The 22,918-nt window shown below is 38.0% G+C and overlaps 3 protein-coding genes across 3 annotated transcripts; 2 read left to right on the top strand and 1 right to left on the bottom strand.

Annotated features, from left to right (window-relative positions):
• Positions 1 to 662: 662 nt before the first annotated feature.
• eif4e1c (eukaryotic translation initiation factor 4E family member 1c) lies at positions 663 to 8,361 on the top strand. The gene is given in 11 exon segments (XM_051959472.1): positions 663 to 739; positions 1,751 to 1,836; positions 5,606 to 5,619; positions 5,622 to 5,700; positions 5,926 to 5,960; positions 5,963 to 5,988; positions 6,177 to 6,210; positions 6,213 to 6,291; positions 6,434 to 6,504; positions 6,507 to 6,570; positions 7,214 to 8,361. Coding segments are annotated over 11 exon segments (654 nt in total). The 5' UTR covers positions 663 to 721; the 3' UTR covers positions 7,362 to 8,361.
• Positions 8,362 to 11,050: 2,689 nt separating this feature from the next.
• On the bottom strand, positions 11,051 to 16,557 carry si:dkey-228d14.5 (uncharacterized protein LOC796266 homolog). Its single transcript, XM_022190064.2, has 7 exons — positions 16,285 to 16,557; positions 14,461 to 14,508; positions 14,314 to 14,376; positions 14,149 to 14,216; positions 13,937 to 14,067; positions 12,796 to 12,973; positions 11,051 to 11,741 (listed from the first exon to the last, which is right to left on the bottom strand). The coding sequence occupies exons 1-7, from the start codon at positions 16,347 to 16,349 to the stop codon at positions 11,554 to 11,556; spliced, it is 741 nt and encodes a 246-aa protein (XP_022045756.1). The 5' UTR covers positions 16,350 to 16,557; the 3' UTR covers positions 11,051 to 11,553.
• Positions 16,558 to 17,712: 1,155 nt separating this feature from the next.
• Positions 17,713 to 22,171, top strand: zgc:110319 (uncharacterized protein LOC796111 homolog). Its single transcript, XM_022190088.2, has 8 exons — positions 17,713 to 17,821; positions 18,347 to 18,447; positions 18,580 to 18,715; positions 20,274 to 20,340; positions 20,451 to 20,562; positions 20,649 to 20,712; positions 20,956 to 21,130; positions 21,478 to 22,171. The coding sequence occupies exons 1-8, from the start codon at positions 17,757 to 17,759 to the stop codon at positions 21,544 to 21,546; spliced, it is 789 nt and encodes a 262-aa protein (XP_022045780.1). The 5' UTR covers positions 17,713 to 17,756; the 3' UTR covers positions 21,547 to 22,171.
• Positions 22,172 to 22,918: the final 747 nt, after the last annotated feature.

The following is a 22,918-nucleotide window of genomic DNA, read 5'->3' as shown; positions in this document are numbered from 1 at the left end:
ACATTTGTAATACAAATGTGCCACACGATGCTCTGAATATACATGTCAGACAAGATAATCATATCCCCCAAAATGTCTGTCAACTTCTCCTAGGCATTCAGGAGTGGAACAATATTCCTAAAGCAGCACCAACAACCTCATTAACTTGAAGTGTCACGGGCACATGTCTCCTTACAGGGTTGTGACTTCTGCTCTATGGCCCCACACTTTATCTGCCAAAGTAGAGCATAAATCATTTCATCATGATGTCCATTCTTTTATATTGGAAAGTGTTAAAAGGAATGGACAGAATTAAACAAAGCATTACATGTTGTGTTTATATTTTTCAGTGTACTTCACCTGTCAAGTTTAAATCACCTGCATTAATAGATTAACAGATACTAGCTATAAATGTGGCATTCACATGAGATGGTGGATACTGCAAGAAAAGAACAGTTCAGTTGTGTTTGAGCCATGCAAAGATGAGTACAGGACCTCTGTTGAGCCTATGATACCCTATTAGCCTACTATTTAGCTGCCACCTTCACCTGAAGAAATCTCTAGGAAAGACACCGCATTATTTATGATTACAGTATTGAAAACATAAATTATATTTTTTCCCTGGAAGTTTTTTTGTTTTCGGGTCATCCAAATCACCGTGGACTGCGGCGGCTTCCGTAGGAGTGTGAGTGGATGGAGTGACGCAGAAGCGCCGAACGGGCAGATCATTTCTACAGTCAAGATGGCGACATCGGAGCCGGTAAGAGAGACAAGAGATAGCTGAAAAATTCGACCAATGTTCATGGAAAGACGAGCTACATCTTCGCTTTGTCTTGTGACTTTATTACACAACGTGGCTTCTTTAAAACGGCGTTAGTGTTCGGGCAAAATTGTTGTATTTCGGCTCACAGATGTTCGCGTGGATTAGCGTTAGCATGCACAGCAATGTGATGGATCAGCCTGACTTTGTTGGCAGGGAGGGAGTGACTGACTGGACGTCGTTCATTCAAACTCAAATCAATGAATTGTTTTAATCAAATTCGATATTAGAGTCAATGTCTTGTAGTGGTTTTGAACAATTACACGTACTCGCACATGCCCTTCATATTATATTATTGGTTTATTTTTTGACAATCTGCACACGTGTGTATCTAGCTGGTAGCTAGCCTTGTACGTCTGCTAAAACTAATGCTAGCAAACGTTCAGTGTAAAGTTGGCCTACGTTTTACTCACCAAATTTATTTTTACCAACATTTCACTCGATGCTTTCTTAGTTATTATATGTAGTAGGTAAAAATGTCGACATTGTAGAGCTAGACGCTCATGTCTTACTCTAAAAAGGGTATTTGCTTTACATTTCGATGGTATAAAGTGAACGGTGTGTTGAATGTGTGGGGGTAACGGCTAAGGTCCCCAAGAAAGACCAATAACTGTGATGTAGACGTGACCGCCTTCAAGGTCCACCATTTTGCTAATATTTTTTTTTTTATCCAGTTTGACCAGCTACACAGGCTTAGAAAGCTGTCACCTTTTTGTAAATGATAATTGAAGTTGCATTGTGACGCAACTAAACCAAAATGGCTTATTTAGTTTCACATCACATTTCTGAAGTATTTGTATAACTTCCACCAGCATAATGAATGAACTGACTCTGCATTTTTGTTTTTTTGTGACGCCAATGACTGAACTTCCAGAGAAGAGACTGACAGATTTTTAATTGAATGTCTTTTGTATTCAAAGAGGGTTTGCTTGTGTGTGTGTGTCTCCTCAGAAAGCAGCTGAAACTGAAGATCAACAGACTGACAGTCAGGTTGTTGCAAATCCTGAGCAGTATATCAAACACCCTTTGCAAAACAGGTGAGAATAAAATTTTAAACAGTTTGTGCCTCAACAAGTTGGTACATTTGGATACCAAGCAGCATTTTTGGATCACTAGAAAGTCCACATTATTGAATAAGGATGTGTGGCTTTTAAAACATATACTATCATATACTATGTTGCTGTAACTTTGACCTGAAATGTGTTTGTGAAAATTTTGAACCATGGCAAGAATAGTGAGGTAATAATTTAGGAGAATGCTAACACTTAAAATAGGCCTGAAGTCAAATATGGTCCTTGCTCAGTGATATGTCAAAGTCAGCTCAATTGTGCAAATAATAAATGTAGTAGTCAGTTAATGGCCACTTCAACATATTAATTTACATTTGACCAAGTTGGGAACCACTTCTCTCTTCTGTCTCTTGCTTTAAAACTACGTTTCATCCGTGCTTGTTTTAAGGGAAGTTGACCACTTTGACTCGTGCTCGTTGGCCTCGCACACAGAGGTTATGTTAGTCTAGTCTAGTTCATACTCCTCAGTGATTGGGTGTGAGACTGCTTGTTTTGATACTCCCTGCTCAGGTGTCTTAATTAAATTGCTTCTCTAGTCTCTATTACCATGTGTGTCTACTGACAAATTCCTTCTGAACCTGTATTCTGTGATCAGTTTCATTTTATATTTAGCACAGGAATTCTGAGCTCCTTATTGAGCTTAAAATTGTCAAAAAAAAAGGTGTGGATATTTTAGTTTGAATGAATGTAAGTATGCTTTCAAATAATTTACAAATCAATGGTACATGTAGCTGGAAGCTGCTGTAGGCTTGAATCAGAGGTGCAGATTGGAGGATTCTGCTTCCTGCCCTCTGTGTTGGTGTTGCAATTGTTGTTCACTATTGTCTTTTTAGAAGTGTTATCATAGTTCTGCGTTGGTGACGACCCATTCAGGAGCTTTGTACAGTCGGTTTGGGAAATGCTGAGTAGTTCACTTAGTAAGTCACTTCTAGTCCTTTCTGTCTGTTCAGCCCGGCCTCGGAGGTCAAGTTTGTTCACATCTGCTGCTTTAACCTGGCTCACGCTGTCCTGTCATTCTGGTTTAGGTGTTCAGATTTATATCAGAATGCTGTGGTTTGGTTTGGTTTTCAACTGTGCCACGTTTAATGGTTGATGTCTCAGTTAGAGGGCTTGATGTTGTCGCCTCTGTCTCCCTTCGCAGCCGTTTTTCATTGTAAGGAGTCCTGGCAGGTTGAATTGTTTGAAGTTTGTGGTTAAGTATTCTTTTCAAATATGTTTCAGCTTGTCTTTTGTCATGGTTAGCAGGTAGCAGGATTGGGCCTGTTGCTTAATGAATGATTGAGTTAATTTGAATAAAAGTTGTATTGTATAATAAAGGTTTTCATATCTTCATATGAACCTCTTGACATCTGAGAAGTGACCACTAGAGTCCTTTAAGTAATGTGTTAAAATCAACCTGCAGAAGCATTAAACCTGTTTCAGATTGCATTGCAGCACTGTTTATATACTTAGTTGTATTTTGTCAAGAAGTTTGGTTCTTCCTGTGGTCTATGGAGGCAAATCCACAGATTGATTGGACAGGCTGCACAGCTCTGTTACTTAGCTGTAATTTAAGTAGACACGATGATCACTTTCAAGTTTCAGGGCAGGCAACATGATTTTCATATGGCACTGACATTAGGGGAAACCAGCAGCTGCCGGAAAGTAGGAAAAACGCATTCAGTTTCTAAAAATGTGTAGTCTACTGGGGAAAACTAACAAATATACTGTCTATTGTAGTAAGTAGTCTAAAAATGAGCAACACCAATGTTGTACTGCCTCCCTGAATTTATTTCCGTATGTGGTTGATCTTTTGTCTTGAGCTATGAATAAGATCTAGGTGCTGTAAAAAGTACTACTTTGAGAATAGAGCTCTTTGCAAATATAGGACACAATAAAATTGGGATCTTCACAAACCTGTTAGTGACAGCATCCTGTCATTTAGACACAAGCTGTCTTTAAATTGATCTTTCTCACAGCTAGATAGTTCCTGTGCATGTACCAATATATGCAAGGCTGAACGGTACATCAAGGTTCAAGGAGTTTCTAATGAACGGCTAAGCCTAAACTAATTGCACACTGTCCAAATAAGACAATAAACATGTTGCTCGACAAGCACTCAGATGTTCATTTTAACAGTGGCAATAATGCCGCCACAAGACTCTTGTGGACGAGTTTGTTGCTCCTTCAGCACCAGGTTTCGAATTAAATCAGCAAACCTGTCTCTGAATGAGATGGCATGCAGGTCAGGCTTTTGACATGGTGAAAGTGATTTGAAAATCAGATCATGTGATATAATTTGAACCTCCACTTAAAGCTAAATAAAGAGCCTGTCTCATTTTATCTGTTGATGCTGGTACCTTTACATAGACTTTTTTGATCAGTTGGTTGATTTTTTTTTTTCTTTTTGTTTATGTGGCTAAGATGTACTGAATTTTCTGTTTGAAAAAATAATCTTTTCTGTGTTTTGTGGAAGACAAACTATTAGAAATTAGGTGGGACTGTGTCTGTATCATAAAAGTAGTTTGACATTTTGCACTTTCTCTTCTGCAATTTCTTGCAACTTAATGACTTTCAGTAATATAGATATATATTTACATGCAAGGTAATAGCTGACCTAAAAGTCTCAACTACCAACAACCATTTAAACGCTACCTTACCCTCGTATGGTATTAAGAATGCTGGATTTTAGACAGATGTATTTAATATATACTCATTAACAGAAGTGCTCATATCTAGATCTATTTTGTTTTTATTTATCTGTATGTTTCATGTTTTTAGGTAAGACATGGTTCCTCGTAGCATTCCCTGTTGGTTAAATGTTGTGTAACCTGCATTAAAAACCTACACTAATTGCCTTTTAAGCAACTCTGTTTATCCTGGTTTAGTCTCTCTATTTATGGTGCCTTTATTTCAAAACAGGAGCCTTAGCTTAGCCACAATAGCTTCAGTGTTTGGCAATCAAAAGCACCACCTACGTCTGTGAAACAGGTTAACCAGATTAGGATTTTAAAGGCTTCTTGATTTGACCTGCTGCGTCATATTAGTCTGACAGATTTTCATGAAATGAGGGGTGGGTTCTCGATAAATCCACCACTGACATGACCCACTGTCCTCCATGTTTGTGTACATGTCATGACTAACCATACAGTCATTTCATGGAACTCCTGTAGGTTCACCACAGGAGCAGCACTGTCTCGTCTCCAAGTGTTGTGTGTGTGTCGGTGCAGTTACTACGTGGCACAAATGTGGTTTCATCGTCTGATCGGACTTTGTCAGCATCTGTGTTTATGGCTCATAGGTGGGATTGATGTTATAGTGGTGTGTGTAGGGGGGCACAGAGTTCAGCTGATGTCCTCTCAGTGCCTTCGTCCCTCCCCTGCTAGCCCCGTCCCTCTGATGAAAGAATAACAGCACCCATCGTAAACAAAGGCTGCATTTGTAGTGCTGGTGATTCTCTTTCTTTGCATTGACATGCATGCGTTTGTAGCTGTTGTGTTCTGTGGTGAAACAGGGTGTACATCTGTACTAGGACTGGCTTAAATTTCTCTATCTTCCGCCATTAGAAACATACAATGAACCCTTTTTAGACATTTCCTAATTCTACAGAGGTCTTTTGTTTTTGATTCTAAAAAAAAAAAAGAATGTTTTTTTGTAAAGGAAGAAATTATGTACTTTTTTTTGTCAATGTCATTTAGTCATTCACCTTAACCCTGTGAATATTAAGTATTGTGATTCCTGTCATCTCCTCTCTCAGATGGGCCCTGTGGTATTCAAAAATGACAAGAGCAAAAGCTGGACAGAGAATCTGCGTCTGATTTCTAAATTTGATACAGTGGAAGACTTTTGGGCGTAAGTTTCTGTGCTGTCTGTGTAATCTAATCATGATGCTGTCACTATACAGTGACGACATTTTAAATATTCATTAAAACAAGAATGAATTGTGTGACTTTTGTGAAACCGGATCAACATGTTAAAGGATTTTAGAAATCTTCACAGTACTATTTACCTGAACTAATGCAAATGGAGCTTGTACTTTTGTAAAGTTTTTAATCCACTATCCTGTGTCTCTTGCAGGTTATATAATCACATACAGCAACCAAGCAAACTCGGCTTGGCTGTGATTATTGCTTATTTAAGGTGAGTTTGTTTGATTTAAAAAAAAAAAAAAATCTATTTTATTAAGGAAAACTTCGTTCCTTTGTCAGCCAGTGAGATTTTTTGCAGCATTAAAATGTTTATTCTTTTGAGCAGCAGGTTTTAATGTCTACCTGGAAATTCCGTAGTTGCCCTTTTTTTAATAATAGCTGCTTTATTTTGTGTGCCAGGATGGAATCAAGCCGATGTGGGAGGATGACAGGAACAGCTCGGGGGTCGATGGCTGATGACCCTCAATAAACAACAGAGACACAATGACCTCGACCGCTACTGGATGGAAACGGTAAGACGACTGCTTTTCTGCGTGGCTTCTCTACAGTATGAATCAGCACCGTCATACGCTTCTCCTGATGACTGGGAATTATTTCTTATTTAAAAAAGCACAATGTGAATCACGGGGGTGTCACGTTTTGTGTTATTTTGCAGCTCTTGTGTTAGTTGGTGAGTCATTTGATGAGGCAAGCGACGATGTGTGTGGAGCTGTGGTCAACGTCAGACCTAAGGCGACAAAATAGCCATCTGGACGAGCAACTGCCAAAACAGGGACGCCATCATGACGATAGGGTAAGATGCAAAGTCACATTGCTCATAATATACAGGGTGTCCAAAAAAATTTGACATCATTTTGCAGGCCAATAATTTTGGCAGTTCTTGTTGAAATAACCTCAGAGCTTCACAGAATGTATAGAAACAGATCACGATTTTAGATTTAATGTTTATTTTTGTTCAGTTTTCAGGGTGAGCCATGCCGTTCACTCCCAAAGAGAAGTCATTTTGCCTGCATAAGTAGCCTTCCACTTTAGATTTTGATACCAAGTCCAGATTTGTTTGCCAGTAGGTGAAGTTTTTCCAAATTTTGCATTGAAGACATGCTGCACAGTCTTGGGTGACGCGTGCGCAGCATATCCCAACACGCAAAATGACTTCTCTTTGCGGTGAACGCAATGAAACCTGAAAACTGAACAAAAATAAAACATTAAATGTAAAATCGTGATCTGTTTCTATACATTCTGTGAAATTGAGGTTCTTTCAACAAGAATTTGCCAAAGTTATTGGCCTGCAAAATGAGGACAATCTTTTGGGCCACCCTGTGTACCGCACCAACAATGGACAGATGAGTCTGGTAGCTGGAGCTGACCACTAGGTGGTGACACTATGTTAGCATAAGTTCTCATTAAGCATTGAGCTACATCTCGTCTTTCCACAGGCAACTTTACAAAGAGCGTCTGAACCTCCCCATCAAAGCCATGATTGGCTACCAGTCACACGACGACACGTCCAGTAAGAGCGGCTCCACCACCAAGAACATGTACTCCGTTTTGAAAAAACTTCGCCCTCATTTCAACTTGCTGTAGATTTAAACAATTACCAATCTGCATCATCACATTAATTTTGAGTTTGTCAACTACTGTAGTGTCCTTTCATTTAATTGCAAAGAGAATTGTTCATAGTGTGTACAGTTGGAGCTTCCCCCCAACACACGATTTCAGCAGAGCGATAGTTATAAATAGGGAGGAGGCTGGACAGGAGAAGAGTTTCTGGCTCGCGATGTCATAAGAGAGCAAGAGAACACAAATGATTTCCTTTTAGAGTTGAAGAGTTCTGTGATTAATTCCAGTAACCCTCCCTTAGCTTGAGTTGCAAAAAAAAAAAAAAACTTAACTATAAGGCCTTGTGTTTTTCTTATGCCGAGTTCTCACTCCTGACAAAGAGTGATTCTCACCTCACTGGACAAGATAGTAGGCAACTTAATCTTACACAGAACATGTTTTAAGGGCAGTTTTAACTTGAGTTATCCAGAAGTGTTCAGCATGAATCAGGCTTTCTGTTGCACCAGCTTGAAGAATCTACAGTATCTTAAAGGTTTGTAAAAGCTGTGGTCACACTCCAAAATGCAGGGTTTGGATTTAAGGCCACTTATTGTTTCAGCCATGCTGGAATTGTGGGATATTGCTTGTAGAACTTTTGAACTTTTTTCTTTTCTTCCCCTTACATTTATTTATAATGTATGCATTGCAGTTACTTAGTTGAAAGACAACCATGAAAGTCGTGTTTTTTCAAATTGTTTTTTCTTTTTTGTTATGAAGGTTAATAATGTGGACTACTGCATATAGATGACATTTTTTACAGTGTACCATACAGTAAAGATGCTGACAGAATTAGGTGTGCTTTTCACTGTTTTCTTCCTAACAAAAACTGTAGATATTGTCGCACTCCTCTCTCGGCTGATGCGAAAGAAAGATGATATTCATTGTGCAATGATTTTGCTCATAATGTATCTTTATTATCTGTAATTCCAGGATGTATATTACCTTCTTTCAAGTAAAGGTTAAGTGCTTTGCATTAAAACCAGAACGAGGTTGTCTCATTTTGTGAACATTTTATGGTTTCACAGTTAAGTGTGGTGCTGAATCTTGTAATATAAGATTTTCTTTTTAATGTGAGGGAATTACCCTGACTTGTTGCATTTAGTTAGCCTAGCCGCGCTAGACGACCCACGGCAACAAATTTAATTCTCTGCCAGGGTGGGTCTAGTTACCCTCCATAAGCCTTGAGGTTGGATGCTCCTAAAACTGGCCGGACGAATCACCATGAAGTGTAGAGTCAGAAGGCGGGTGTAACTAAGTGATGACAGAGGCGCAAGGATTCTGACAGAAACAACCAGAAACAACTAGCCTAGCCGCGCTAGACAACCCACGGCAACGAATTTAATTCTCTGCCAGGGTCGACAACAAAAACAGTCGTTGAGCTCCATTAGCACCGACTCTGAATAATCTTTCTGTTAACATGTCTGTAATATACTTCAGCTTCACCCATTGACTGTATAAATAAGGCTTCACCGAACTACCGCATCCTCTGATTTCCGGCGCTATAGGAGCCTATTATTTGCGCTGATTGATTGTATTCACCTTATTCAGCTCCGCCCATTTTCCAACGGGCGGGACTTCCTGTTTTGAGTAGCACTTCCGGTAACTCGATCATGCCGGTGTTTACAACTGAGAGAGTGATGTGGGAAGAAACGGAAACCTCTTTAAAAAACAGAAATGGATCAAGTCTGCCGCATCCGCGACTTATTACAGAGTGGGAGGATGACATGAAAAAGTGGCCACAAGTCATGTATGGCGATATTTTTAACTATTTCGTGTTGTCTCTTGGCGTTGAACGCTCAGCTATGAGGAATTATAAGAGCACTGAAGCCTATCAATATTTGCACAGTGTAAAGTCGGCGCTGTTCTGTTAGATCAAGAACGGGAATATATGTTTCTTAAAGCTAATGTCAGCCCGAGTCAGGCTAGTACCTCCACACACATGGCGTGGGTGTTGGTGACAGCTGATGGAGTGGTGGAGACCACAGGATGCTCCTGTATCGCTGGGTTGGGACGGTCCTGCAGTCACGCTGCTGCGATATTATGGAAGGTATGTTGATTTGAATAAAACTTTATTTGATTCATGTATATATGATGTGATTGTGCAAACGGAGGTTGTTATTGTCATTTCTGAAACAGCTCCTGCAGTTTACTGTGTTATTAGCCCTGTCACAAGCTAATGCTAATTCCCTGGAGCAACAAAAACTGATTCTGACCAAACCGCAGTCATAACAACGTTTCAAAATAGCAGAGAGTATCTTTTACCTCACTGATGGCATAGCTAGGTCTTTAGTGGAAACTGAACTTTGGTAGAATCGCTGTAGCTGCGCTGACAGTGACCGATGCAAGCTGTGTGTTTACATAGCCATGAGCTGGTCCGCAGCATTCAGATCGAACCTTTCCGTGCTCTAAACAATTCTGAGAGAGAGAAAGCTTCATCTTTCCCCAGTTGTTGTGGTACCCACGGACAGCGCAATTGATGCCAAACATGTTAAAATCGCTTAAAAGAACAGTTAAAAGTAGCTACAGTAGCGAGAGGACTCGATGTTGTTGTAGTGCGAAGACGGTCAACCGGAAGTCAATCTCAAAAATGGCGCCGCCCTGCCTCACTTCCTGAATAAGGTGAATACCTACCCAATTGCTGCAGAGTAATTTGATAGACAACCTTTTAGCCCGCCTCCCTCCCTGTCGAGCGTGCCTAGACCCTTGCGTCTTCAGAGCATGGGTCTAGCGCGGCTAGGCTAGCATTTAGTGACTTCCACATCAAGCAACATTAATTTGGACTCATGTCCTGGTAATTGTAAGTCTGATGTTCGTCTCTACTATCTGACACTTTAGCTGCTAAGAGCTCCACTGTGTTCACCAGAAAGACAATAATTGTGTTTGATGGTAGGAATCAAGTATTCAATGGGGATTTAGAGCATTTTTATGAAGACAAGCTGAAATTTACTATTACTTGCCAGTAGATTGACTTAAGAACAGCAAGTTTCACACAGTTTCTTTGTTTGTACATAGTACAGTTTATAGCCATTTCAAAGGCCTTTCTTTTAAACATTAAATAATAAAAATGAAAGCAACACTCCAATTTTGTCCTGAAAATATCTTTAGTTCTTGTATAGTTTCACAGTAGAAAAACTCAGCTATTCTGTGGTCAATTAAATGTTCCTAAACTCTAGTTGGCAGTGTTTATGTCATGTTTTTCCACTCTAGTGCCCACTTCCATCCACTAAGAAACACAAAATGGAACCTGTGGATACAAAAATCTCAAGTGAACAAAACTTTGATTCAAAATATTGCATTTATGTTAAAGAAACTGAGAAAAGTATGATTTTGGATTCACAAATCATTACTCCTGTGCTGCTTCTGTACAGGCTGCAGATTAAAAAAAAAAAAAAAACTTGTCCTGGAAACTAAACTGACAGCACTGTAAGCACTCTAACAAATACCGTACATCATGTGTCTACATCAGTAACTTGACAAAAAGGTCACGACGTCTCTTTTATTGTGATTAAACTGTCAAACCGTCTGAACGTCACGCAGCGTTAATCATCCAGTCAAACAGGATCTCGTGACGTCGCATGAACTTGAAGTGCCTGAGTGTTTGTCTCACCAAGTCCTCCACCCTCCTGACAGAACCTTAAAGTTATGTTAGTACAATAGCAGGACTTCTTAGTGAGTAAAGTGGTCATAGTTTTATTAAAGTGCCAAAGCTTTATGCAGCAGCTTAAATTTTTTTTATATAAATTTGGGATTTAGAAAAATTCTTCGTTAATAACTGATTATCCAACAAAATTACACACACAAAAAAGGATCTTTAACACCTCAGGTTGGTTGTTCTGTTGGCAAATTATCTATACAACCTGCTCAAAAGTACAATCCAACTGATATGTTTTGTTCATTTGCTGTACAAGGTGCTTTGTTTCAATAAATATGGAATGGTTTACCTTTTGGTATAGAAATGTCCAGTAAGAAATATTTTACAATGTTCAGCAAACAGTATCAAGAGAGTGGAATTAAAGTGATCATCGTCCAGTAACGGTTGGAAATCCATCCCAGCAGAGACTGGAATTAAAAACCACTATCTGTCCTCCAGCCACGATCCAGCCACTGTATTTACAGATGTTTTACTCAGTCCATCCTCGGTGTCCGTGTGTTTCAGCTGGACCCTGGCTGCCTGATATCAGGACATCATTAAAGGCTTTTCTTCATCTCGTTTGCTCAGCAAATTTGAAAGCATGAAGGATGAGAAGAAGCAGAACTCCACTGCGTAACTGAGCTCAAACAGCTCCAGGTTAACGCTCAGCATCCACTCAAATACAGCAGACAGGTGGAGGTAGTAGTACTTGTCCTGGGCAAAGAAAATGGTATCTGAAGGGTTTAAAGTTAAGGATGTATGGAACAGTAAGTAGTAGTTGGATGCATCACTGGTGAAGGAACAGAGCTGAGATCACATTACAACCACTGAAGACAGAAGTTTATCAATTCAGAATAAGGCACAGTTAACTGGATTTGCTTCATGGTTGCCAGTTTTAAAACATCTTTTGGATTTAAAGCAAATGTGTTAGCATAATGTGCACATTTGTGGTGTTTTATATTCTCACTGCATGGACATGAATGTGCTACGTAGGCCAACTCTTATCATCCTGGAGTGCAGGACCTCACGTTCTCAGATACAGGCTAGTGTGGATGTACAGTATGTATTGAATTTCCACTTGAGTCGCTTAAAACAGTGGCCCACAGAACTCCCCAGACTTTGAGTTTTGCATCAACAACTCATCTAAAGCAGCTTTAAACATGACATTAAACTCTAAATTGCTCCAGTAGAAGACTGATGTCGCATCGCTGTGCAGTTTCTACTTAAAGGTGAAGAGAAATGTGATGTTGAGTGTTGCAGGAAAACAATGGTTAAAGATTAATGTGGCTGAAAGTGTCATTAATTCATGTCTGCCTCTGTAAAGTCGACTGGTGTGAGGCCAGTCCCACTTTGTAAACAGAGCAGCAGCAGGCCGGATCCAAATATGGCACAGCAGCACCGGAGAGTATAACTCAGGCCTCAGGTCACCCAGGCAATTTCATGTTGATGAAACTCAGACTTTTATTCATGTGCTAAGATAATTGCACAAGGATTTTGTCATCATCAAGTAGCCTTTCTACACAACTAGCTAACACAATGTAGCATTAGAACACAGGAGTGATGGTTGCTGGAGATGTTCCTCTGTACCTCTATGGAGATATCCCATTAAAAATCAATTGCTTCCAGCTAAAATAATTATTTGCTACATTAACAATGTCTAGACTGTATTTCTGATTAATGTTATCTTCATTGAAAAAAACGTTAGATAGATAGAGAGAGAGAGAGAGAGAGAGAGAGAGAGAGAGACATAGAGACTACACATAACTCAACTGGTTTCAGAAAGGATACAGCAGATGGTTATGATGATTTGTATCACGGTGGAGATGATGCGCAGTGGGTAGAGAACTCTTTCATATCCTGTCAGGACACACTTCCCTGTCAGTGCGGTGAGCAGAATTGTGTAGAAGCAGATGCACATGAAGCTGATGGCAGCTCCGAGGTAGTGAGGGAAGGCCAGGTATCCCGGCTATGGAGGACAGTCAGCAGATTCCAGTGTCAGAAAAGGAACATGTAGTTGAAATCAAGGCAGGAATTGTTCTAAAGATAGTTAGCTATCAGGGTGGCTGCTCTGTAAATGCTACTGAACTGTCAACTCACAGATTTTTCATTGGAGAGCAGTGTTTGGATGGTGAATCTCCTCCGTCAGTTACATTGTTTTTACTTTGCAGTAACCCCAACAATAACTGATTCCAATTTATTCCTTGTAATCTCACAGTTGTTTGGTATTATGTCAACAACACACAGGGGGAAGAAATCATTCTTATCTTTTTCTCATGCTGAAAACAGTTGCTTCAGAGGTATATGTAATATAAAATGAAAAATGTGCACTTCTAATGTTGATATTAGATTTATATTTGGCTTTTTGTATTAGTGTTACTCAAGTAGAAATTGAACTATTATGTAATGCTACAGACTATAGAGGAGGTATAAGAACTTTGTTCGTGCTATACAGACAACATAAAACAAATAGTAACCCTCCTTTGTTTGCTTTTTCCGCACAGGTGCAGTTCGAAGCTATTTAGTTTTATGATATGTTCAAGGTTTGTCAGAAGTTACCACTTCACGAGATAAAGACCTTTCACAGGCCCATGGAGGTAGGAATATTGAGGAGGAAACAAAAGACAGGAATTTCCCCAGGAAATTTGGAACGTCAAACACTTTATTTTCTGTATTCTGGTGAATTTTCATGCCCCAGTTTGAGCCTTTTTTCTATCAATTCATGGTAAAAATGTCAATTTGTGAAAAGGAAAATTCACATTTAGTCACCACGTAAAATGTACATATTCTAAATAACAAGGGAAAGGTGTACTCTGCTTCCCATCTGAAATCTGCCGTCTATAGGCTCCTGAAATTGTGGATCTGATGAAGAATTTTAATGCTGCAAATTGAACAAAATTCAAGTGTAGACAGTAACAGATGCAGTACTTACATTACAGTTTCCAGCTGCAAATGCCCCCAAAGCTGCCACCACACCAAACACCAACGCAGACTTGCTAAGCATGGAATGACACCCATGTTTCTCCATAATATGGGCGTGGTGGAATATACAGAACAGCAGAACTGAAGAGGAGAGCACAGTTAATATGACGCATTTTACACCTATTATGTAAAATGCGTTAGACATCTGGCAGGTTAACTCACACAGAAAGGATCCTGCGTTGATTGTGGCTGTGAAAAGAGAATTCTCTGGTGATTGCTTTCCACTGGAGCTGGAATCACAGAATTGGTTCAGTTAATTATGTTTCACTGTTTGATTGCAGGGAAGAGGACAAGTGGAAGGTGAAATTAAGGATGCTGTAGTTTTACCTGATGGTGGGAACCAAGCAACATCCAGCGGACTGATTCACTTGGCAGAAGTTGTCATTACCCCTGAGAACAAATTAGCAACCAACATGTAGGAGAATCTGTCTGATTTTCATGGTTTAAACGATAGAAAAATGAAACACAACTTACCATTCACTGAGGGAGCAGACGTGACCGTTGAAGAAGGCCAGGCCATATCTGCAAATATAATTCAATTCAATTCAAAAACTTTATTTGCCTTCAAGGGGCAATTAAAAACATATATAAAACTTAAGAAAACAAAACAGTGGTGACAAAACTGTAATAGTCGGATATGATAAGTTGATTTAATTGGAATTAACATCTGGTAGTTTTGTATGGTTAAAATGTATCAAAAATGTAAATATGTTACATTAAATAAAACATTAACTTCCAATGATCCAGAATAACGTAGATAATTAACAGCAATTTCCTTCTGAATGATAAATATGTGCTTTCTATTAAATCTATGACAGCAATAAACCACCACAGTCAGGAAAAGGATGACTCTTCACTATCCTCTAATGATTTTTTATTGCACCTGATATTTTGACAGATGTCTGATGTACCTGCATCACATTGATTTCTCAGTAAACCACAATAATGTCCACAATGTACTTGTTCAAAGGGAATCATAGGCTTTATTAGCTTTCTCTATATACATTTCTAGCCTGTTAACCTTACTCTTTACTTAATCAAATAATTAGTTATGGCACATATTCATGAAGAATCTTACTCTAAATACTTAAATTAGTCAGGTCGATTTGTATGTAAAGTATTCTTGTAGGGTCCCAATCTTAATACTTGTACTTAAAAATGGAATTTGTAACAATAGTCTTGTTTCTCTATTAGGAAGTACTTTGGGTCAACATCTATTTAAAATGTATCCGAAAAAACAAAAACGCATCAATTTGGAGAAAAATACACAGGATTACATTCTCATAAATAAATATGAATAATAAAAATAGCCCATATGTCATATCAGTGCAAGATATCCAGTCAAGCACAATAACAAAACAGATGCACATGTACTCACTAATGACCTCTGATGATTAAATCTACATATTATGAAACATGGAATGGCAAGTAGGTGTGCAAATTTGTTCTACAATATTGTGTTTCAGAATATCTTGACAGTCCGGTGTGCACACCCCACAGTGGAAAAAAAAAAAAAACTAGCCTGATCACATATTTCAGTTGCGCCGTTTCATGCTAAGTGTCAGCAGTAACTGAATTCTCTGACGTGTTTAAATTCAGTTTTTAGATTGGACACATGAAGAGCTTAAATATCACAGTTAAGTGATGTGAAAAGCATGTTTACCCGATTTTTTGCTCTCTTGTTCTTAATTTACATAGTTTTTGCCTTTTAATATCTTATTTTGTACATTACATTTCTAAATTTATACTTTTTTAACCTCAGAACCTTCTAAATGTTTATTTAATGTCTATTGTTGCATGAAGAGAGAGGAACATAATTTCGATTCTTGGTATGTCATGCACATATTGAAGAATTGACAATAAAGCTGATTTTGACTTTGACTTTGAGGCAAAATTGATATGAAAAGTCTTATAAGGGTCAAGTGTAGTCAGCATTATCCCTGGAATCTCGATACCCTCAGGTAAGATTATGCGATTCAATGATAATGATCATGAAATTTGTAAAATGATTTTGATGTGCCGCTCTTAGTAGCGTCTATCAGGAGTTAAAATATCAGGAAACCTGAAACACATCATTATCTTTAAACCTATAGCTTTGAGATGTAAATGATGACAAACTGTATTTATTTTCTCATTAAGATTGTTCACTAAGTATAAAAGAACGAGTGTGAAGTTATTTGTATCACAGTACAGACATAAAGACAAAACAAAAGCTGCTTGTGAAAATAATGAGTTGCTCTAATAGCTTCACAGTGGTGTAAAAACAAAAGGGAGACCCTGAGTTTCAGGTAAACTTACACAGTCCATGTTCCAATGAGGGACACCAGGGAGAGGGTGATTGGGAAGATAATCCAGAGGACCATGGCTCTGTAGCAAGGAAGACAAGTATAAAGTTAAAAAAAAAAAAGAAGTCCAAGTGTTTCAGCAGTAGATCTCTTCAAGTTGTTTGTAGATCCGTCATAAAGTCAGCCTCAGACCCACATAGCAGGATCAGTGCCAGAACAAAAAATAAAATCTTAACCTTGTAGGATAAAAATATATGCCAGGTCCTTTGAGCAAACAGTGACACTGATGTAGTTCTTCCTCTATCCAGAGTAGACTCCTGCTTATATGGGAGCGTCTCAGTCTGTCTCTGCCACTCCTTCAGAGCACCACCTCACCGTGTAAGTGTTGGGAAATGTGGGTTTGGCCCGCGTGAAAATGTCACATTGTTTGTTTTATTCCAAACAAACTCACCTTTATATGCTCCATCTTGAGCCAGCTACTGCAGGGTTTCTTATATGCTACTAACTGACTGTGGATGTTGTTCTGCAAAGTCAATGTTTGTATATGTGCACCGACTGGGATTTTGAAAATACTTATGAGGTTGGAAAAGTTGTTTCACTGTTACGAAAGACATGAACTGAAAGCTTTGTGATATGCTTTGTTTTTCTGGTTACGTAAAGAACGTTTATCAGAAAATACAAGCAAGACACTTGTGTTTTATTTCAGAATACATTTTGGTGGTTATATTGTGTGGCTGTATTAGTACTATGTGACTGTAAAAAAAATTGTAGTATGACTACACAAGTGGACTGTCACTGCTTATGTAAATGATCTGAGTATGTTTTTCACTGCTGGTTGTGTTTAAGCTGCTCACAATTTGAGGAAAAATAAGCAGGAAAAAAGAGTGAGAGGAAGAGAAAGAAAGAAAAGAGAGAGAGAGAGAGAGAGAATAAATTGCTGTTAATATTTAATTCAAACTATACTGCTTTCTGCTCGATTCCACCTTCCTTGTGTATCTAAAGTGCTGATAACCCTGTATTTGTTGTTAATAACTGTATTTACTCCTTTATCCTTGGAGTCTGCGCTATTTTCACTTTAAACATGCCCCTTTACACATAACACTTCCTGCTCTTGTGTTTTTGTGCAAGTACTTTAACAGCTAAATAAATGAATACATACATGTTTTTGTTTTGTTTTTTTTATTTTCTTGATGACTCAAATTCCTAGTACCTTTCAAATTCTGAAAATGAAGATCTGTTGTCAAATAATCTTATGGTACTCTGTCTGACCATACAATAATTAACTAGTTTAATGTTGATGTCAACCATTTTAATGTTATAAATTTAATGTTTATAATCTTCCCAAATCCATAGATTTTTTCCCTCACTCTTTCACTTCATAAAGAAACTAAAGAAAGGCATTTATGATGAATAAAAACCAAATCCAGTCCTGATCAGGGATCTGAGCTTCCACCACACGAGGTCCTCATTTTCAAAACAAACAAAATGGCGGCGCACATGAGATGGGGTCTTCACCAGTTGTTCCGTGCAAGAACTATGGCTCATTTTAGGTTTGGACCTCTGCAGTTGTGACCTATCGTTTTGTACACGTTTCTTACAACTCATGTAACATTTTATACTGTTTGCTTAAAGTGTATAATCGGTATTTCGACATGTGGGGGAGATTGAACTTTTAGCCAGCTAGGTAGCTAGCCAGGAAACTGCGACACAAAGCATTGGCTTGTCTCTCTCCACCCCCATTCATCTGGGTTTGAGCGAAGATATGGGAAACCCTTTATTAGAAGCGACATTCCGTTCTATCTTTGTGTTTCATGTCATATGTGTGTCTTTCTCATCTCAAGCATGTAGCTTAGCTGCTAGTCGTGAGCTAACTCGATAGCAAACTTCATTATCCGTAAATGATTGAGCCTCGGGGTCACATTGCTGCCTTCCAGGCTTGTACACATAACCCGAGCTAACAGTTAACTTAAACGTCTCACTTTGCTTAAATTCACCAACGCTGCGTTTACATCTCACCCTACCTCGATAAATGAATGAGATGGAGAGACATGGTCTAATATGTCTTTCCTCTTTAGGTTTTCTGACAAGAACAGAAGTTTATACCACTCACAGTCCACGACCCAGAGCTTCAGAAGAGCCCAGCTGCAGCCCAGGACAGGAACCACACACTTCTCAAGTGAGAAAACATTGTTTGGACACCTTCCTGCATTCATTTACCAGCCATCATCTTGTTCTAAGACTTATCAATGATAGTCAGAGAAGAATAAAGCATACAACTGTAATAAGGTTTAATATTTTTGTTTTTCAGCAAGACCCCTGTCCATCCAGACTCAAGACACTCCAAACCCCAGAAGCTTGAAGTTTCTCCCAGGCAAACCTGTCCTTGGAAGTGGGACTCTTGACTTTCCTTCTCCGAGCTCAGCTGGATCTTCATCCTTAGCCAGGTTTTGTGTCAAATTTATGTTTGTATTTTTGCTGTTTCTTGTGTTTTAAAACAAGACTAATTGTCAGTGTGTCCAGGTCCTGTATTGCGGAAATCATAAAGTGTTTTGGACAAGCACCAAGACAAGATAATGTGTGTACATGTACAGTATGTGTTTTCACACTGATAACATGTCTTATTGGTTTCTTATAGTAATGATAAATAATGAATACATTTATAAAGCATTGTCTTATCAAAGTTATAAAGTGCTTGATCGAAAGGATTAATAACATCAGTTGATTTAACAGCAACTATCAACAAAAGAAAATCATTAAATGGGGGAATAAAATAGAGTTATTCAAAAAAAAAGGACTATAATCAGTCAAAAGTGGGCTAACAAAATGTTAAACATTCATAAAAGCTTAATGATGAAAGGATGTTTTAAGAAGCGATTTAAAAGACTCTTAAGACAACCAGCAGGGCTCATATTCAGATCTAAATGAACACAGAAAATATGAATAGTTTGATTTTGAAGATTATTTTTGCATTAGAAAAAAAAGCATGCCTGACCAACAGTTTTCACTTCAACACCAACACATGAACAAGAAAAACTCCAAAGTATCCAGCAGGTTTATGTTGAAGTTCAAGTTTGTGTTTAAGTTTACAGGGTGACCCAAAAGTTTGGAAACAAATGAAAAGTCTATAATAAAAAATAATATATTGTTATTCCAGTAAATCAGTACCACAGATACATTCAGAAGAGTAACAGATGAGTGTAAAACAAACATATTTCGACATGTTCACGTTTGTTTCTTATACAGAGTTGTGAAGGTTTCCACCAACTGGTTACACTGGTTACACTGGTATCTTCTGGAATGTATGTTCATTCATGCTTATGAAGGTTCCTTAAACTGGCCAGTAAATGTTGCCTCATAGTACTTTTGGATGTTTAAAAAAAATTAAAACTGTCAGATACTTTACCATCAAGAGTTTTGAAATCTGACACTGATGGCCTGCATTTTGAAGTTATGCTCCAGCATACCTGGACCTTCTGGTTCTATTCATTTTCTTCCGAGTTATTGCACTTTGCAAATACTATGCTTTTAAGTTATTTTATTATGCTATAACAAAAATGGGTAAAATAAGAGTGAATTCATGCACCCCCAACTCAAGTAGACACTGCAGTTAAACTGTGTTTCCAAACTTTTGGGTCACCCTGTATGTCATTTTATGACGACCGTTTCAGAAAATGATACATTTTGAGAAAGCAGTGAGTGAGTCTGTTGTCTTTCATTTGCCATTATAATGTTTGTCTTCAGTTTCTGACCTTGATGGGGTTGCTTGGTTGAAGAGTGCATACAGTCGAAGTAACAGATGTACGCTGTGGTTCTGCACGGTTTTATGATGAAAGCAACTGACTACATGAAGGCATTCTGTAGATGTGATGTTTTGTTTACTGAGACATTTGGTCTTGTCTCAGGCCCATGCTGTAATCACTAAATACACAGAAACAGCTTCATGATGTCATGATCTGTTTTTTATTCTTCTTGAACAATAACATGATAACATGTTTCTTTCAGGGACTTGTTTGAAATTGAAGGCGTGAAAAGTGTGTTCTTTGGCCCTGACTTCATCACGGTCACTAAAGTAAGTACTGAATGTGTTCTTATGGCCTGTCTTCACCATTTTATTGTTTATCCCATAAATCTTTGGTTAGAGACAACACTGGAGATGCTTGTTGTTTTTTTTTCTGTCAGACTGATGAAGATGTGGAATGGACAGACATTAAGCGCAACGCTTTGGAGGCCATTGCTAAGTTCTTTGAGAGTGGGGACCCGATAACAACAGGCGCAGTGCACCATGAAAGCAGTGAGTATGCAATGTGGAAATATGCAAGTGCTTGACATGACGGTGAGTAAATATTTTCATGCTTTCTGTTTTTTTTTTTATTGTAGGCCTTTCTGAAGATGATGACGACATTGTGTCTATGATCAAAGAGCTTCTGGACACCAGAATCAGGTACAAACTACAAAATTTTAGAACAGTTTAGGTGATAATTTTAATCTACATTGCGACTGAGTAATCTGTTACAGTTGATTACTCACTGTGTATAATTTAAAACGATCTCACCCATGAGAAAATGTTTCTTTACTCACACTGACAGCGTTGTACAAGTCAGTTGTATTGAGATAGGTCTTTATCTGTGTGTCCTCTGTGCTGCCTTGTTCTGTACAAACTGATATGGCCTCTTTCACTCGCAAGACCTACAGTGCAGGAGGATGGAGGCGACGTCATCTTTAAGGGTTTTGAGAACGGCACAGTCAAGTTGAAGCTGGTTGGTTCCTGCACAGGATGTCCAAGCTCGACGGTCACTCTGAAGAATGGCATTCAGAACATGATGCAGTTTTATATCCCTGAAGTAGACAAGGTGGAGCAGGTGAATATCAAAATCAGTGTTTTGGTTTTTGTAGATGTGCAATTTATTGTTGAGATTAAGTACCATTGTTGGATGTAGTTCTTATATGCGTTTAAGAAGCTGCTGTATAGATCATTACGTCATTATATATCAGTGGTAATGTAACTGCTGGTCAAGTAGTAAGACCAGAAAGTGATTTTTCAACCTGAAGTTCTGTAGTTTTGGCAGCCAGACTTGTAACAAAATAAAGAAAAAGAGGAAAGAACATCTTATATTGATTTCACTTACAGTGCTTACTCCTACGCTGAGTTGAGTTTCTTTCATTTTTTAAAATCCAAAATATAATTTGTCTTTTTTTGTGTGTCCAGGTGGAAGATGAAGTGGATGAAATCAATGCAAAGATTTTCACCGAACTGGAACGCAAACTACAGGAATAAAAAAATTCCTCGGCCAACATACCGTTGAACTTTTTAAGAGGAAAATGCTTCACTGTGGAAAACTCAGCCATGCATTGTTCCAAGAAATTACCATTCTACATCACATGAAGAGAAAATATGTTTTTCTGCTGTTTTGTGTGCACACTCTATACTGTTTAGAATTCATTTTATATGTATATACTGTATGCGCCTGCTACCATAAAAGAAAATATAATGTATACCTGTATGCAGAAAGTGCAGTCATTTCTCCGTCTAAATGAAAAAGTTTAGCTGTAATGGCTGTAAATGTTGTGTTATATTTATTTCTTATGAATGTTTTATATTTTGAAAGAATATTTTCTTACGATGAAGATATTTGGAATGTCAGTGACACTGGTTCAGGTCATGCAGAACGAAGTTTTGATAAGTATTGCAGTTGTTGCTGTATTATTCCTACAGAAACAGAACTGAACAGTTTTTGCTTGTTAATGCGCAAATGAAGTTACATTGTGATTGTTAATGAGGCTGCATTTATTGAGTAGAAATAGGCTTACACTCTAACACCTTATGTATAATGTATTAATGTATGTTGTGCTTCACTCCAAAGATTTACTGTATCAAATTAAAGTTCATAGTTTGATGACTAGTCTTTGTTGCTGAGACCATTTGTTTAATTACTAATTTTTGAAGCTGCAACTAAAGATTATATTCACAGTTGATCATTTTTTTGATGATTTGATTTTAAAAATGTCAGTTTATCTTGATCAGTGTTTCCCAAAGCCCAAGATGATATCCACCAATGTTTTCTTTCATCCGCACCCCAAATATATTCAGTTTATCAATATGGAGGTGTAAAGAAATCAGAAAATATTCAAATTGAAGAGGCAGAAATAAAAACATTTGACCTTTTTCCTCAGAAATTATCTCAAACTTATTAATCAGCAATCAAAATAGTTGGCAGTTTCTTTAATAGTTGATAGTCAAATGTTTCTTGCAGCTCTATTATTATTATTTTCTTGTTTCATGTCCTATGAATTGTCATTCTGTCCCACAGAGAAAAAGGGATGATTGCAATTACAGGCAAGGCACATTTATTTACACTCTGTTTAAAAAAAAAAAAAAAAAAACTAAAAAACAAAGTGCTTTAATGCAATAAGGCATCAAACTATAAATTCCGACAATAGACAGTAAGGACATGTCCTATGATTTTTTTTGAAATGATAAAATTGAGTCTAATTGATTTGGCATGACTGTTTATTTTAATTTAACAAAGTTTCTGACTGGGTTTGCTGTGTAGTGATGTAACTGATATCTATATCTAAATCTTATATTTCCTAACAATTTTGCTCGTTCTCATTCAGTAAATATAACGTAACTATGTTTACATCATATA

The sequence above is a fragment of the Acanthochromis polyacanthus genome, chromosome 15 (assembly GCF_021347895.1).
Source record: "Acanthochromis polyacanthus isolate Apoly-LR-REF ecotype Palm Island chromosome 15, KAUST_Apoly_ChrSc, whole genome shotgun sequence".
NCBI lineage: Eukaryota > Metazoa > Chordata > Actinopteri > Pomacentridae > Acanthochromis > Acanthochromis polyacanthus.
This window is presented reverse-complemented; position numbering and strand designations above follow the sequence as displayed.